Consider the following 18,854-nt stretch of genomic DNA (forward strand, 5'->3'; position numbering starts at 1 on the left):
GGAAGGAAGGAAGGAAGGAAGGAAGGAAGGAAAAATTTTAACGTATTAATTTCATAAATTTGAACTGATATTAAGGAAAAATAGGCTAAATCAATATATTTTACAATAATTCTTCTTAAGGAGATGTTCACTAATAATCATCGAGCCACTAACTTCACATGGCCCAAACCAATAAAAGGTAGAAATAAACTTTAAGACATAAGCAAAGTCTACAGGAATCCAAAGAAAAGTTTAAATGCAGACCAAGAGAATGAAATACTAAATGTTAGTGATAACCCCTAATTGTTAAACTCAGGAAGAGAGAGATGAAACAATCACACAAGATTCCTTCAAGAGTCAAAACTTTAGAGCCAGGTGTCAATGGCTCACATCTGTAATCTTAGTTATTCAAGAGACTGAGATCTGAGGACTGGGGTTCAAAGCCAGCCTGTGAGACTCTTATCGCCAATTTAACCAGCAAAAATCCAGCAGTAGAAGGGTAACTCAGATGGTAGAATGCCAGCCTCTCATGCTCAGGGAGAAGGGGGTGGGGGGTGGGGGGATGAGGGAAGCATCCCAGACGGGTAACAAACACTAGGAACAAAGCCTACCTGTGTGAATCAGAAGTTAATCTGCCTAGAGGGGCTGAGGTGGCTCAGTGGTAGAGCGCTTGCCTTGCATGCATGAGGCCCTGGGTTCGATTCCTCAGCACCACATAAGCAGAAAAAGCCAGAAGTGGTGCTGTGGATCAAGTGGTAGAGTGCTAGCCTTGAGCTGAAGAGCTGAGGGACAGTGCCCAGGCCCAGAGTTCAGACCCCACGACCAGCACAAAAAAAAAAAAAAAGTTAATCTGCCTAGAGCAACACCTGACAACAGAGTAAATACATGCTGTTTTCACCACCACCATCATTTCTAATCTCTTCTCAATTTTTTATTTCATTTATTTATTTATTTATTTTTGCCAGTCTTGAGGCTTGAACTCTGGATCTGGGTTCTGTCCCTGAGCTCCTTTTGCTCAAGGCTAGCACTTTACCATTTGAACAACAGCGCCACTTCTGGCTTTTTCTGTGATTTAATTGGAGATAAGAGTCTCACAGACTCTCCTGTGTGGGCTGGCTTTAACCTGCAACCCTCAGATCTCAGCCTCCTTAGTAGCTAGTATTACAGGTGTGAGCCACCAGCTCCCAGCTTTTATTGTTATTATGAAACAAGTTATACAATGGGTTTCAATTCTGTAAGTCAAGTTATAAGTACGATGCATCTTGACCAATGTCTCCCCTCCTTTCATTCTCCTCCGTTTCTCCCACTCTCGAGTTACATATCCTCTACCCTCAAGTTACATAGCTCATTTTTTACATTGTATATTGAATATAATGACTGCATTTACTATATTCTTTTTCTTTTTGCCCGTCCTAAGACTTGAACTCAGGGCCAGGGCACTGTCTTTGAGCTTCTTTTGGCTCAAAGCTAGCACTCACTCTACCAGGTGAGCCACAGTGCCACTTCTGTCTTGTTTTGTTTATGTGGTACCGAGGAATTGATCCAGGGCTTCATGCAAGCTAAGCAAGCACCCTACCACTGAGGCACATCCCCAGCTTCTTTCCTCCACTCCTGTGCCCCTCCTCAATTTTTATAATCATTTTATTACTTTGCCATTTTCCCCTTAATACTAATAATATATCTCTTTCTCACCTGCTAATACAAATAAGTAGTAAGAAGAAAAAGAATGGAAATTCTGAAATATGAAGATAAAAGGGAAGAGTGATATCCAAAGATAATGGGGCAACCCAGGCCCTCCACTTACCAAAGTCAGACACGTCCCCGGTTTTCGTGAGCTGCACATCATAGACACTGAGTGGAAAAATTTCTATCTCATCATAAACCTACAGAAAGTGGAAACAGCAGAATTAGAGGATTTGGTATTACGATACCTTAGAAAATTACTTCAATATTTTCATCATAATAAAAGAAAAAAAGAGCCAAGCACTGGTGGCTCATACCTTTAATTCTAGCTTCTCAGGAGGCTAAGACCTCAGGATCACAGTTTGAAACCAACCCAGGCAGAGAAGTCCACAGGACTCTCATCTCCAATTAACCACCATAAAACCAGAAGTGGAGGTGTGATTCAAGTGGTAGGGTGGCAATCTTGACTGAAAAAGCTAAGGAACAGTAGTAGCCAGGTTCTAAGTTTAAGCCCCGGTACTAGCACAAAAAGAAAATTAAAAAGAAAAGGAAAAAAAGAAGTGCTAGTAAGATACCCTTTTAGCCAAGGACTGTTTCCAAACCAGATGTCAAATTTGAAGTTTTCCCTCAAAATGCCAGTCCCGGAGCTTGAACTCAGAGCCTGCACACTGTCTCTGAGCTTCTGTACTCAAGGTTAGCTTTCTACTACCTAAGCCACAGATCCACTTCCAGATTTTTGGTGGTTAATTGGAGAGACGAGTCTCACAAACTTTCCTGCCTAGGCTGGCTTTGAACCATGATCCTCAGATCTCAGTCTCCTGTGTAGATAGAATTACAGGCATGAGCCGCTGATGCTCCATCTCAAAATTACATTTGTCAGAATGAAAAGTCCATGAATCTGGCTGGAATGACTGTCTGACCAAAGCCAGTGCCACTTGCCTGCTCTTGCATGTGCTCAGAGGGGGCAGGGGCATGCCACTCTCCACTCTCATCTGCTAGTCTTCGAAGTCGAAGGCCATAATGACTGGGTTCCAACTGTCTCATCTATAAGGAAAAGTCAGTTATTCATCACTACTCAGCAGGCTCACTGAAAATCAAAGTAGAAATCTCTAAAAAAGGAAAAAAAGGCTGCATATAAGTTTGCTGAGTTTAAAACTATGGAAGAGCTCAAAATTAAATGTGCCAGAAAGAATAAAAGGAACAAAGAATTATTTCTTAAGGTTTTCTCTAAATGATAGTGATTTTCCACAAAAGATTGACTTCTATGACATCAAGGCTGACAATATCTCATTGGATGTATCTTCACATCTTAGCTGTGCCATCTCTTTATGTACTGGGGTAGCTAACTTTAAAGTTGTTTCCTGTGACTGAAATAGAGAAATCTGAGGCTGGGAAGGTGGCTCACTGGTAGAGCGCTTGCCTTGCATGCATGAGGCCCTGGGTTCAATTCCTCAGCACCACATAAGCAAAAAGAAAAAAGCCGGAAGTGGCGCTGTGGCTCAAGTGGTAGAGTGCTAGCCTTGAGCTGAAGAGCTGAGGGACAGCACCCAGGCCCAGAGTTCAGGCCCCACGATTGGACCCCCCCCCAAAAAAAAGAGAAATCTGTAGTGTGAGCAATCTCAGGTGATAAAGACTTGAGAATTCTTAGTTCTCTGCTCCAAAAGCTTTTCAACAGGAAAAGGTATAAGTGTACACACACACACACACACACAGGTTCTCTTTCTCTCTCATCCATTTGCAATAGTGAGAAATTTATCTCAGCCTTTGCTCCAGTTGGAATTAATTGACCTGCTACATCTGACCCCTTTCAGAAAAGGTATCATTTCATTAGTTCATATTACTGATATAGAATAACACAGTGGTTTAAAAAAAAAAAAGTAACAACCACCCTCCATGCTTCAAAAGGCATCTGTGCTCATGAGGGCATAAACTGCAAACTAAATGCAAAGTGTACTAAAGCCTCAAGTCAAAGTGCAAAAGACTGAAATGAAGATTTTCCATTAAGTGTTGATGAGGCGGAGTTACCCAGCACTAAACGCCTTCTCCCACTACATTTATCTGAGTGTGCCTTCTTTGGAAACCTAAACATTGAAGCTCTCCCATGCCACCTGGTGGTCCACAGCTGCTGGTCTCTTCTTCCTGAGTGGATTTCCTTTCAGTGGGTTGTCTTTAAAATGTCTATACTTAGATTTCAGACTAGAAACAAAGACTAGTCACATCTATAATCCTCACTTGTCAGGAGGCTAAGATCTGAGAATTGTGGTTCAAAGCAAGCTCAGGCAGAAATATCCATGATATTCTTATCCAACTAATCAACAAAAAGCTGGAAATGGGGGTGTAGTTCATGTGACACAGTAGGCAGCCTTGAGTGAAAAAGCCAAGCAAGAGTTCCAAGACCTGAGTTCAAGTCTCAGTATTGGAACACACACACAAAATTTGAATAAAAGATCTGTCGGTCTCAATGGAGCAACTGAATCATATCAAGTTACACGTTTAATCTGGAAAAACCTATTAAGGCGATTTAGTGCTGCATCAAACCATTTCCTAGTTTATACCTCTTTTATAAAAAAAAATCAACTCGGGGCTGGGAAGGTGGCTCAGTGGTAGAGCGCTTGCCTTGCATGCCTGAGGCCCTGGGTTCGATTCCTCAGCACCACATAAGAAAAAAGAAAAAAGCCGGAAGTGGCGCTGTGGCTTAAGTGGTAGGGCACTAGCCTTGAGCTGAAGAGCTGAAGGACAGTGCTCAGGCCCAGAGTTCAAGCCGCACAACCAGACGAAAAAAAAAAAAAATCAACTCTACCTCAAACAGCAACAGGGCCATGATCATTCTAAAGGTAATTAAAAATTAAGAGGAATAATTCAAGCTCTTCAACCAAGGTAAGAGATCACTCTGTCTTCTAAATGAATGAAGGAACCCAATGCACATCAATTAATATCCAAATCAACACATATGCTAATATGTTCTCATGTGTGGAAAGACAGGTCTTACACAGCACATAAAATTAGAAAGCAAAGGAGGAGTACAATAAGTAACAATTGTTTCTATTCAGAAGTGTATTTCTGCAGCCAATCGCTTACCTTACATGCCAAAGTCAAAATGTCCTCCACCCTGTGCTCCGGCTTGATTGTGACAGTAACACCTTGATTGTCCTGAAAGTGAATGTAAGTCTGGATTTCCCACGAGTTGTCCCGCGGAGGCCCCTCTACTGCTGACCCACAGAGATGCCGAAATCCATCCACCTGGGTTCAGATGCCAGAAGAAAACACAGACAAGTCCAATAAACAAATGAAGGAAACTGGGAAAGATGTCCCCTCAACTTGTAGTAGTTAAGATGAGCCCTTTCCCTCTCTTCATGCCACCAGCTTCACACACACACACACACACACACACACGCGCGCGCGCGCGCGCGCGCGCGCGCGGAGCTGAAGCCCAGGGCGGGACATGTGGTCAGCTGACACATCCCACCATGCCAAGGCACCGCTTATACTAAGTCAGAGTCCACAGTCCACAGAGGGATACTTGGTGACCAGTTTTACTGTGGCTCAGAAGGGAAGTTGCACCTATTCTGCAATCCTTTCCCAGCTTCCTAATACAAGCTGTTCTTTCCTGTTGTTTGTTGTTGCTCTTGTTGTACCAGTATCAGAGCTTGAGTTCCAGGCCTCATGCTCTCACTTGGCTTTCTTGCTTTCACCTGGCAATCTACCACTAGGGTCATGCTTCCAGTCCAGAAGTTTGCTGATTAATTGGAGATAGAGTTCGGCAGACTTTTCTGCCCAGGCTGTCCTCTAACTGTGATCCTCAGATCTCAGCCTCCTGAGTAACTATGATTATAGCCACTAGCACCTGGCTTCCCAACACATTCTTATCCACAGCCTCTGACCTCTGTCTGCATCCTCATCCTGATCATCACCTCACTCCAAGCACAACTGTCATTTCCCCTACTTCACTTTGTTTTTAAAGACCTCACTCCTAGTCCGGGGGAGAAAGTTTTTCTCTGCTTTTGAGCTATTTCACTGTAGTCACTCTGTGAGGCCATCATCTCGAAACATACTTCCTTCAGGGACCAAAATAACTTAGTTCTCGAAATCCCGTACCCATGCAATGGATAGACGGCACTTTATGCGTAGATACTCTAGAGTTTATAGACAAAAAATTAACATTTATTATGGAACTCAGAAAGGTTTTCCTCTGGCAAGGTCCTTCCCTTAGCATAGTGGTAAATAAAAGACGGGGACTTGAAGTCAGAGTCACAGCCCCTGCCTCTGAGCCAGGAAAGAGTGGCCTAGAACCACACATTTGCCTTGTTACACCTCAGCTCCTACCCTGTGAAAGAGGGCATAACTACTGTAATGACTTGAGTTTATTAATTAATGATACAAGCTTTTGTGCACAAAGAAGGCTAAACATGTGAAAGTGTCTTATACCCCAGAAACTAACACTCAGATCTGACACTTACCTTGTGTGTGACCCGCAGGCTCACACCTCACAGCTATTCCTGATGGGTGCTTTCACTTTTAATTCCTCTACAGAACTTAAAACTCAAGAGAGAATACAGTAAAGGAATTCCAAAGACCAGTATGGGGCCAAGAAGGGAAGAATCCACCTTTCTGTGTCATCCTTTTGGAAACATGGCACTCCACACTGACATGACACTTCTGGACCTGTCATGGATCTGTCACTGTCAACACATTTTCCTGGAAGGATGATTACAGCAAGGATTCCCCCTTCCCATGCCATGGAAAAAGAGACAAAGGAGCAGATGCCAGGAGCCAAGGATCTCAGGAGCTAGCCTGGCCCCCGCTCCCTCCAGAAGGGGTCCTGTCTCACATGAACCACATGCATTATCTAGCTCATTCTTCCACACAATGCTTTCGTGTGGATGGTGCCTTTAACCAGGTATGCAGATACATAAACTTAAGAGTTAGGCCTAGGAATGGATGGAGCTAGAAGGAATCATGTTGAGCGAGGTAAGCCAAGAGCGAAGAGACAAACAGTACATGGTCTCCCTGATAAGTGGATGCTAAATCCAAAATTTTAGGTGATACAACAAAATTAATAGGACTTAAGAAACAAAGAACTCCCACTCATCTGGTCGAATCACTACTAAATATCCCCATGCTGCTGATCACATGTACGGTGTATATGTGTACACCGTTATATGTTATAGACTGTGATAGACAATTTGCTCCAGGAAAGTTAGAATGAACTTGTGACTTTAAATGAGCATCATTATTCCACAATACTGTGAAATTTGGGAAATTATGTAATCACTTAATCACAATTTAAAAAAAAAAAGAACCTCGGGGAAGGTAGGGAGGGAAGGGATGGTAGGGGGAAAACAATGGAGGGGGTAACAATGCTCAATAGGAAGCGTACTCATTACCTTGCTCATGTAACTGTAGCCCTCTGTATAGTATCTTTACAATAAAAAATTAAAAAAAAAAAAAGTTAGGCCTAGGCCCCAATGTGTGTTGAGAATCACAGAGTCCAGCAGAGGTCACTGTGGAGTAGGAAACCAGACAAAGTATCTGCAACTTCATTCTATACTTTGGGACCTGAGGATGGACAGGCGGACAACTGACAAGAGCAATTCTTAGCTGCCCCTTCTTCCCGCCTCTTTCGTCCGTCCCTCATCAGCTGGCACCAAATAAAACACACTTAAAATATTCTCAAGCAAGCAGCATCATGACGCCCTGCTTAACAGGTGAGAAAAAGAAGCTGTTGAAAATCCTAGAAACTTTTATAAGCTCACACAAGTGAGCCGCGGGTATGAGCCCATGTTCACCAGTAATATCATTCAAGGCAGAAATGTCCATCTGGCAGTTACTCCCCACAAAATGGACAACTGATAGTCTCCAAGCTTTTCCATTATTCTAGCACACACGCCATATTCTAACCTAGTGGGAGAAAATGGCTCCCCTTAAGGGAGGGGTGGATTTCTGTGCCTATATCACTGTCCTCTGCCTGCCTCACTTGCCTCCCAGCTCCAAACCGGGAAATCCTGTGCATCCTTCAACCCTTATTCTAAGAAAGCATCGAGAAAGTGGAGTTAGGTCAAGCACACCTGTAATACAAGATTTCCTATAATCCAAAAAGAGATGGGCGGATCAGCGTTTGTGACCAGCCCAAGGAAAAAGCTGAAGGCTTCTGTCTAAAAGCAAAAGGACTGGAAGTATAGCTCAAACAAACAGCATTTACTGAGTTCAGTTCCTAGTATCAAATAATAATAATAATGTGTGTAATGATAATGTTTGTGTATTTAATGAAATAGAATCAGAAAGAAAAATCTATTTGTTGCTTGGAGGTCTTCTTGCTCGTTTTCTATAAGCCATGTCTCTTTGGAGGGAAAGCTAGATTCTCGCCAGAAGGTTCAATGTTATCCAAACTGAAAACACTCAGGCTTTGTCCACAGTAGGCTATGTAGACTATTCCCTTACCTTTTCTCCAAAAAGGAGCAGAGAATCTTGAAAATAAACACACACACAAAGGGCCATATGGAAAATTCTTTCTTTAGCATTCCCATTACATAGGCTCTATGTTAAACTTGTCTTTATCAATATCATGTCCAGTATTCCATGACTCCGCACTGCAGTCCCACCTCCCTGCCCTTGCAAAAAAAGTTTCCAATTGTCTGCTCAAGATTTCCAGTTCCAGGACAACACAAGGGGAGGTGAAAGACAACCTTGCTAAGTAAGATAGGTAAGAGCATTTGAAAGACTCTGAAGTAGCCTGGAATGGTGGCCCTGCACCTTGACAATAGACACACCATCATAAGGTCCAGCACCTTGGGGTCCACTGGGGGCTGCTGCCAGACCTTCTTACAGACCATTTAAGAAACAGGAGCACGAATGATCTGTAGCCACAACTCACTAACTGGTTAACATCTGCTGATCACACCAGCTCCCCTTGCAGGGCGACTTCTACAGAAGCATTTATTATTATTATTAAATTAATGGTCCTAACATCACACATCAAATTATTTCTGCTCAGTATGCTGCACAGAGAGAAAATGGAAACTCTGTGCCTTTCTCACAGCAGATGCTTTTGGATCCAATGGCTTGTAATTACTACTTGGCTCCCGGAAGGGAAGTGGGGAGCGAAATCACAATCTGGCTGTCACAAATGGGCACGCGCCACCACAGTTGCTGATGGAGAAAGCCTATTAGCAAGTGAGATGAGGAGAAGACACAAAAGGAGTTAATCTGCTCTTGGTTTGCTTCTCAGTCAAATGTCAGAGAGGAGAGTGTTTACTTCCTCCTTGGACTAAAGCTCAAACATTAGTTGATATTAAAGAAGACAAAGACCTTGCTAGCCAGCTGTGTGTCGTGCATATATTCATACATGTACTGTATGTGTGTGTATATGTGCATATGTGTGTGCTCGCACGCGTGCATGAGCCATAGAGAGATCCAGACTACCCTTCTATTTTTAGCAGACATGTTGGGGGTCAAGAAACATTTGCTTCATTCACATTTTCCATGTGAGGAACCAATATTAAGATTTTTTTCCCAGCTTGGAACTAATAACTAACACAACAATATTTCATTCAGCCACTGCCACAGAAAATCAGACACTCCAGCCAGTGTTCCAGGAGCAAGGGCCAAGGCTAGGGGCAGCCTGGAGGTCTACTGAGGTGTTCTGGGGCACAGCCATCCCAGCTCAGTGGGGGATTTGTTGTCAAAATCTCCATAACAAATACCTCCTGCCAAACACTGTCAGAGACTCATTATTACTCATGGAAGAGGAGGCTGAGAAAAGCTTTCATTTGTGGCCAGCCAAGGTGTCCTTCAAAGAAGGCTCAAATAGACTGGCTCTATTCCAGCCTCAACAGATTCTGAATTACGAGTGACTCACTGCTGCACTGTTATACTATGCACCAATTAGAGTGGAATATTTAAAAACACACAGCTCCTCCCTCACAACCACCTCTCTGTGTGGCTTGAATGGACCTAATGTACTTACTGTGTAAAAATAGATGGTTTGGGTGAGCTGTACATATTCTCCAAGAGTGATCACCAGAAGGAAACAAGTGAAATGTAGGATTGATTATCCAAACAGCTACAGGCAGAATTTTTTTTTGGGGGGGTTCGGTCTTGGGGTCTGAACTCTGGGCCTGGGCATTGTCCCTCAGCTCTTCAGCTCAAGGCTAGCATTCTACCACTTGAGCCATAGCGCCACTTCCGGCTTTTTTCATTTTGCTTATGTGGTGCTGAGGAATCGAACCCAGGGCCTCAGGCATGCAAGGCAAGTGCTCTACCACTGAGCCACCTTCCCAGCCCCTACAGGCAGAATTTTAAGTGCCTAAGATATGAAGCCAAATTATCCCCTTGTTGCTACCTGCATTTCAATTTGACCTTTGTTAGATATCTGAGTCTTGTGGCAGGATAGACAAAAACAAACCAAAAAGATAAAACAAACCAAAGCAATGTCTTCCCCTCCCTGTATCAGCTTGCAATGTGATAGTGCTTAGATGTGTTTTAAAAAACTGACAGACTGAAAGATTTCTCTCACCCTGTTGTTGCATTGGTTCGGTTTCTTGATTCCTCTACAAAAGAATGTGTCAACTAGATCCCAATATAAATAAATACCAAATTTCTTACCACCAATGACTATTTTAGTAAAATCTATTGTCAAAGTAAACCAAGAGTTCAGTTCATAGGAAATGCTTTGATGATGTCATTTAACTTTTAAAGTAATAATAGTAAATTGTTTTATAATGCTGCATGAGTTATAATCCTAAAATGCTGGGTTTTCTAAATCATAAATAAGCTATTTCTTTTGAACCTTGAAAAGACTGAACTATGAAAAGAACAATGCAATGATCAAGATGCATTGTTCTCATAAGCTGACTTCTAGAACTGAAACCTCTTTGTACAACCACTTAACAACAAATAACCAGAGCAACATACACTGAAAAAAAAAAAAGACTACATCTAAGATAAGCAATCCTTGGCAGTGTGCTACAGATTTAGAACATATACATAAACACCAGATATACAAAACCTACACACAACAAGGGTCCTAGTGGTAAGATTTCCTGGGAAAAACAAAACAGACTCTTGCAGGATGGCTAACCAGAGAAGGGAGGGGATAATAACAACTAAACAAATGATGATGACCTGTTAACCACACAAGGGAGGCAAGTTCCTGGAGAAAGGAATGATTTGATTCAGATCTGAATAGGCTCTGCCAGTTTACAGATATAAAGGTGAAAGAAAGGAAATTCAATCACCATGAGAAGTCTGTCAGCTTGATGGTATGATTTATAGAAAGGAAGGTTTGTACCTGGCTTCCTTGCTCCCCTTTGTTGGTCAAACTGAACAAAAGGAGATCACAAACAGAGCAGCTTCCTGGAATAAGCCACTGCACCACATCCCGTGCCCGTGGCAGCCCTGATGCCTGGGGATAGGAGCTGAGGTGATGGGAAACATAGTCTGGAAATTTCTTTCCCATTCTGCATCTTCTACAGGAAGCAGGAGGCTTCTAGCTGAGCTGCCACCAGGAGGCAGGTCCAGTGACAGCATACTGAGCAGCCTGGACCAGCCTCATGATCACGCTTGTGGTGTTGTCTTCTTTGGGGATCTTAGCATTGCCAGAAAGTTCCTTTCTTCTTCTCTCCTTCTTTCCCTTCCCTACCTCTGGACATCCCACTTTTCTTGTTAGTTCAAACTAAACTCCCTTTTTGTTGAATTATTCCCATTCATTTATTAAAGAATATTACCAAAAAAGAATATTACCAGATTCTACAAATGATCTTTTCCCAACTTCAACAAGTAGCTTGTGAGGTTTAAAACTTTAGACAAAAACAATTTGGTGGGGGAAGAGTCAGAAAAATGGATCAGCAACATGGAATTCTGCCTTGGGGAGAAAGGGGGACGGCAAAGCTACTAAGAGGAGACATAAACACATCCAAACAAGCTCCAACCGACTTCTAAATTTCCTTCTGATATCGTCCTGAGGACCCTTCAAGTCAAAAGCAATCCTGGAGACTAGCAAGGGACACAACTCGGATCCACGGAGGAAACCTCAGGAGAGAAAGGTTTCTGATGTTTTTAGTATGGGTATGAAAACTTAAGCTGCAATTCACTAAACTTCAGGTGAGGGTTAAGTACTGCTGGAGCATAGAGAAGAATAGCATATAGTATATAAGAAATGATATTATGGCTTTAGTTATATCTCTGTTGCTGCAAGTATAGATGATATGCCCAACAATAATGAGCATTCAGAGGTCATCTCTTAGCTAATCTAATAGAGACCACTTTACATCTAAATTTATCTGCAATGAATTCATGTACTGATTCTGAACCAGCATTTCCTGCTTAACAACATGTGTGTCACATCAGAGTTCAAACAAGGTGTCTGCTGACTCCCACATTTACCTCACAGGAGTTGCCAGAGCCCTGAGGTAGCTGAGTTCCAGAAAATCCATGGCTGCCACTTGAATCAAATATCTGACAAAGAAGGAGGAAAAGAAAGATTCGTGACATGTTTCTACAATATTCATCGAGCATCCACCTCTTTTGATATTTAAAAATTGGAGCTGTGCAATATTTTATCACTTTTACTAGAATTCTAACACAATTAAAATTTAACTTTGGAGAAAAAAATTTCTTTCTCACCTCCCAGAGAGTTACATATTTTACTTCACTTTCTATAATGTTACATATTATTCACATCATCCTCATGTTCTTGATGAGGCTTTTAACCAAGTACACATTTCTGAAGATGTAGAACAGAGCTCAGAGTTGGCAAAGCCACCAAACCCAGCTTACAACTTAAAAAAAAAAAATGCATAGGATAAACCTTGAAAGAAAACATGGTAAAAGTGGTTGTGTCTAGAGGGAAAAACCAGGAATCATTTCTTCTACTTTTTCAAATTTTATCTCCTTAATTCTGCAGAATATTACCATTAAAGATCATTTAAACATTTAGGAATGTTTAATTACTAAATCAGCTCTACTCAGTTATATGAATATCAACACTGGAATTGGTTTCCAATCTTTTTCAAACAAAAACTGTTCAACCAAATGGTTTTTGTTTATAAAGAAATCTTTTGTTGAGAACATTTAACACATGTGCTGGGATAAAGACAGTATTAGGCTCATATGTAATTAGCTAAATGTTCTATCTAAGAAAAATAACCAAGTTATCAAGTTATTTATCAAGTTATCATCATTTAATTGCATAGTATTATCTTGATTAAAATCAGAATTGGCTTTAACGATATTAATTAAACATCATAGAAATTCAATCCAGATAGCACAGGCTCAGCATTTGCCAACAGCTGACAGAGACAATCTATAATGGAACTATTTCCATTTATAAGCAATAAATATATACTCTTTTCAAGTAAAACACAAGTTGAACTATAGTTTTTAAATGTGATGTTATTTCAATTAAAAAATAAACAAAGGTCATATAAAAGAAGTTCTGTTATGTTTTGCTGTCTATGAGTCACTCTCCCAACTTCATTGTTTCACATTTGAAACAGGTCAAAGTTCACATTAGCTCTCTCAGTGACCTAATTCATAAAAGTACTGTACAGAATTTAAAAGTTGTATAACATGAGGAAATAAAATTCCATAAGCATGACCCTTTCTCTCAGATGACAGTAAAGCAATCAGAATAACACTGATTCCCTGAAAATAAAAACAAAAACTTCTTCAGAATTAATTGCAACCATGTTTCCATCCACTTATATATGATCATCATATAACTCATCTTTTCACCAGTCTTTGAAAAAGCAATGTATCAACCAGCAGTGTAGAATCCATTAACATCTGCTATATTATAGACACTGTGAAACGTTTTAGATCTATATATTCAAGGCACTCTGGAAATAATTTACTGTACTTGGGCCATATTTCAGCAATAAATCTTCAGGCCATTTGTTTTTCTTGATAAGGTATTTTTAAAAAGCTATCTCTCCTTATGGGAAAATAAAAATCAGCAATTGCTTACTGGCTTTGACTCAGGCAAGAAAGAGTTGAGCCTGGCCCAAGGATTCTAGAAGAAAAGTAGTTAACAGACTCTCCATTGTCTGTCTTATCACCCATAAAGGTAGGTAAGTGATACAACCTCCCTATCAGGTGTCTTATCATCTATACCATAAGGTAAGTAACAAGGTCAAGTATCTGTCTTCCCACCTCCACTAAGTAAGGGATGTACTTAACTTTCCAAAGTTTCTGTCTTCCCATCTATAAAATGGGCTGACAAAATGCCTATGTAATACTATAAGGTTTGAGCAAGCAACGAATCTAGTGCTGTTGATAGAATTTAGCCGCACTGCTTCACATTAATCTAATACATTTAATTTTCTACATATTTAATATAAAACTTATAGGTAAATACTGCTACTAACGGCAATGAAAAATGTAGATTTTTTTTTTCTGGTACCAGGCTTGAACTCAGTGCTTCACGCTTCTCCTAGGCTTTCTTGTTGATGGCTGCGGCTCTACCACTCCAGTCCAGCAGGAGATAGGAATTTCAAGGACTTTGTTTCATGACCTGGCTTTATATCACCATCCTCAGATCTCAAGATTATGGGTATGAACCATTAGCACCAAGCTGATAATTCTTAGCTCTGGTGTTCCTAGTGTGCCTGCCTCTTTAGGAATACCAAAGTAAGACTGTACAATTTACGTATTTCAGTTGGGGTCAAAAGTCTGTGCTAAGACTAGATGCTTGGAACCAATACTTTTGCCCCTGTGAAACACCTATAAATGAACACCTATGGTTGGAGGTCAGCCCACAGCAGGGTTTCGGGAATGTTCCTCCAGGCTGCTGTTCCTCTGACATTTATAACTCACCTGAGTTATGGAAGCCCTCTTCTCCTTTCCTTTTCTTGCCAGCGTGTCTAGCCCTTTCAGTGAAGAAAATATGCCCTTCTTACTCCTCCCTCGTTGGGTCAGTGAGAGAGTTCTTTTCCGAAAAGCAGAGCCATCTCTAGAACATACCTAATTGAAAAAGAAATCGTAAAATATGTTTAAGTATCTCTGGGTAACAGGAAGAACAGTTGTGTAACAGGAGTAAGCGTTGCTTGCTATCGATGTATTTTGACCAGTGACAAAGACTGCTGACATCTCAGAAGTGTAGCCAGTGTACAGAGTTTTTTATCTAGCTAGCATGAGACAAGTTACAGTGTTCAACAAGGAGTCAGCAAAGCAATCCATGGGCCTCTAGGTGTCAGTTCAATACAAAATCCAGGAATGATCTGTGAAAACCCAACAGGCTCTGCAGGATGTGTGTGTGTGTGTGTGTGAGAGAGAGAGAGAGGGAGGGAGGAAGGGAGAGAGAGAGGAAGAGAGAGACAGGGAGAGGGAGAGGGAGAGAGAGGGGGAGAGAGAGAGAGAGAGAGAGAAAGGTGTGTGTGTGTGTGTGGAGGGGGAGAGAGAGAGAAAGGGGTGTGTGTGTGTGTGTGTGTGTACTGGGTCTTGAGCCCGGGATCTGGCCTGGCACTGTCCCTTAGCTTTTTTTCACTAAAGGCTGACATTCTACTACTTGAGCCATAGCTTCACTTCTGCGTTTTTGCTGGTTAATTAGAATAAAATCTCAAAGAGTTTCCTGCCTGTGCTAGCTTTCAAACCATGATCATCAGATCTCATCTTCTTGAGTAGCATGAGCCAGTGACACGTGGTAGCCTGGTAGCCTGGTAATCTCTTTGTTCTTTTCACTATAGTTGCTGCTCCCCAGAGAGCCCACCTTCCCCAGCGCAGGGGAGGGGCAGGCAGGAAGGTCAGTGCAGATAGGAATATGTACTGAACTACCCATTGGCAGCAATGGAGACACCAGGGACTGTATTCTCCTCCCCTCTGTCTCCAGTCCCAGACTCTGGGTGACACTGATCAATCATTAGGCCCAGTTTCTGCACAGCTAGTGGAAACAGCTGGCGAAAGGTGTTCAATAGACAGATCACCCTAGAATGCCTGACTGGACCCTCTTCAAGAACTTACCAGAGCATGGAATGAGGAAACAGACAGGACGCCCAGCCTGCCAAGGGCCAGCTTGGATGGACGGCTGGCGGCAGCAAGGAGACTCTTAGGGTTTGGTAACTCCCCGCCTTGCAAGCTGGCCAGGTAGCAACGCATCCTGAACAGATCCATATGAAACTTCTCCAGATTCTGTTCCCACTGCTGGATCTGAAACAGCAAAATCATATGTGACTTAGATAAAAGATACATGGCTACGTGGGTCACAGAGAAAATTGAATGCCTTCCACAAGCATCAGGAAGAAACTTGGATGCTTTACACCAGCCTTCTCTATTCACTCCTACCTCAAGCCCATATAACAGAATGCACAGGTCTCAGTGTTATACTTCATACAACAGATAGAAATAGAAGGCAGCTAGTGCTCCCAACATGGGGGCAGGCCAAAGCCATGTGATCTATAGAGAAGTCAGCCATGCTGACTTACAACAGGATACAAACTGAAATTGTTTTTTTCTTTCAGGTACTCTGTTTCATCTCCCTTCTCATTTATAGCTTCTCATCCCAAACTGGATTAAGTGAACTTCACACAAACAGATATGAGTGCATGAAGTCACAGGCTCTATGTTCCAGTCATTCTGGGTGACTCAAAACAATAAGAAGCATGACTGGTGCTAGTGGTCATCCCTATAATTCCAGCTACTCTAGAGGTTGAGATCTGGAGCATACTAGTTTGAAGACAAAGCATAAAGAAAAGACTGCTAGACTCCATCTCCAAACTAATAAAAAGCTGAGCTGGAGGTATGACTCAAGTTGTACAGTACCAGCTAAGCAAGCTAGTCAAGCTAACACAAGATCCTAAGTTCAAACCCTGGTAACACACACACACACACACACACACACACAAATAGATGAGTACAGACTATATGATACCTGCTACTAAGGAAGCAGAAGTACAATAATCAAAATTCAAGGCCAGCCATGCAATAAATAATGAAGATCTGTCTATGAATTAACTAATGAAAAAGGCTGAGAACCGGGTGCTCATACCTGTAATCCTACCTACTCCTAGCTAATCCACGGTTGTGATCTGAGGATTGAGGTTCAAAGCCAGACTGAGCCGAAGTCCATGAAACTCTTATCTCCAGTTAACCAGCAAAAAGTCAGAGTGGAGCTATGGCTCAATTGGTAGAACACCAGTCTTGGGTAAAAAAAGATAAAAGACAGTGCCCAGGCCCTGTGTATAAGCCCCATTACCAGCACAAATAGAAAGGAGGGGAGGAGAAGGGACAGAAGGAAAAAGAGGGGAGGGACAAAAGGAAAAGGAACTGGAGTTCCTTAGATTAAGAGTGAGGTTCCAAGTTCAATTCCCAGTACAAAAATAAATAAAACAACAAATAGACTTTATGATGACAAATAGAGATTTTACTGAAGTGTCATACAGAATATCAACCACCTGAACATTTGAAAAAAATCAATATAACTGAAATTCCTACACATTTCTTTAGGAGTCATGAGTTGGTAAACACATATACAATGCATATGAACTCTCAGTCAAACCCAGGGCCACTCTCCTTTCTTCCAAGGTGTCACAACCACAGTGGGCTACAGACAAGTCTGTCCTCCATTCACAGGCCTGTTTGTGGGTGAAGAAAGGCCAGAGGCCTGCCAATCCAAGCCTTGGGAGCAGGGCTCAAAGCTGGGCTTCCACAGGTCCTCCTGGCCCAAGTGGGAGGAAGGCATGCAGTAAGAGTTGAGCTCAGGTGTCCACATGAGAGCAACATCGTTTCCCTGGCAGCGGGTGCCTAGGTTGTTTAGTGCCCAAACAGAGCCTCACCCTCCAGAACAAACTTGCAGTGAATTCTACATTGTACAGTGAAGAGATGTTTTTAAATTTTAATTGAATGGAAAATTCAACAGATAAGTGACCTTTTATTCCAATAATGGGTTTATCCTAATTTTATTTTTTCTACTTGGTTGGGCCACCAGGTACTCAAGTCATCGGTCAAATGTTATTCTGGAGATATTTTGGATGATACTAACATTTAAATGGGTAGATTAAAAAAATCAAATTGCACTCCCCAATTTGGAGGGCCTCATTTAATCAGTTGAAAAACATTTGCTCTTTCTGGGTTGTGAGCCTGCAAACCTTCAATCTAGGAATACACCCTCAGCTCTCCTAAGGTCCAACTTGCTGACCTATTCTGAAGATGTTGAGGTTTTCTCATATCTTCATAATTGCCAATTACAGACACAGATTCACACATACACAACACACTTGAACACACACACTTACATGCACATATTCTATTGATTCTGCATGTGGAGACCCTTGAACTAAATACAGCTTTTGTTTTTTGAATCTCTGTGGCAGGACAAGCTACCATTAGCCACATAACCCTTCCACCTTTATAAACAGTATGTATCCTGTGTTCTTTATAGAGAGAGTCAGTCATAGAACTTAGGTGAGGATGTGGGTTGGATAAAAAATTATCAAGTATTTGATTCCCTTGCCACATAGTTACTGAAACTGTGGAAGGGATATAAGAGATTGTCAGAGAATATGGGTTGCTCAGCTTGAGCAGACGAGAAAATATATTGGTTATAAATCTGAATGGGCCTGATCTGAAAGAAAACACAACAGAAAAAATGGATTAAACCCTAGCTATCTGTTCTAACCTCCAGTCTACTTTAGCAAACTTTGTATCACTCATGGGTTCTTCCTTGAAGATAGGGTTTAAAGTTTGGAAAGTATGAAATGGGCAGGGTTTTGTTTGTTTCTGTTTTTTTTTTAGCTAATTCCACCAACAAGGAAAAGCATTCTCTTTTAAGTCAAATGCTACAATTAAGTAAGTAAATGGTAGGAGCTATTTTTCTGAGAGTGCTGGGTATAGCAGGAATGTGCTGGTCATCTTTTTAAATGTGACACTAAATCCATTCAACTCATTTGTTATTTTTATCACTAGCCTTCATCTCTCCCTTCCCACTTTTCTACAGCTGCAACCTCTCGAGCTCATTAACTAAATATGACAACAAAGAGGAAACGACTACATTGAGCTTTTGGTAAGCTTTGGAGTTTTCCCTGTCATTTTGCCGGTGGTGGCATTTCCTTTTGCGATGGGAAGTTCAGTGGCACGGGTTTCTCTTGCTCAGATCATTTGCCATGTTTTGTGTCTGGATGCTGAAAGCGAGGAAAGCTCCCCCTTCAAAGTTGAGCTATTAATTCCATGTCTTGATATTTATGTTCACAAATGAATGTCTAGGT

General features: G+C 41.6%; 1 protein-coding gene across 1 annotated transcript in view; it reads right to left on the reverse strand.

Moving 5' to 3' along the window:
* The window catches only part of Tiam2 (T-cell lymphoma invasion and metastasis 2), an 89,503-nt gene that overhangs the window by 51,730 nt on the left and 18,919 nt on the right, over positions 1–18,854 (reverse strand). Inside the window, exons 6-11 of the mRNA XM_013026927.1 lie at positions 15,616–15,801; positions 14,473–14,619; positions 12,043–12,114; positions 4,741–4,902; positions 2,602–2,706; positions 1,784–1,862 (exon numbers count right to left, since the gene is read on the reverse strand). Of these exons, the coding sequence (XP_012882381.1) occupies positions 1,784–1,862; positions 2,602–2,706; positions 4,741–4,902; positions 12,043–12,114; positions 14,473–14,619; positions 15,616–15,801 (751 nt within the window). The remainder of the gene's footprint in view (positions 1–1,783; positions 1,863–2,601; positions 2,707–4,740; positions 4,903–12,042; positions 12,115–14,472; positions 14,620–15,615; positions 15,802–18,854) is intronic.

Source organism: Dipodomys ordii, unplaced genomic scaffold (genome assembly GCF_000151885.1).
Source record: "Dipodomys ordii isolate 6190 unplaced genomic scaffold, Dord_2.0 Scaffold98, whole genome shotgun sequence".
NCBI classification, from domain to species: Eukaryota; Metazoa; Chordata; class Mammalia; order Rodentia; family Heteromyidae; genus Dipodomys; species Dipodomys ordii.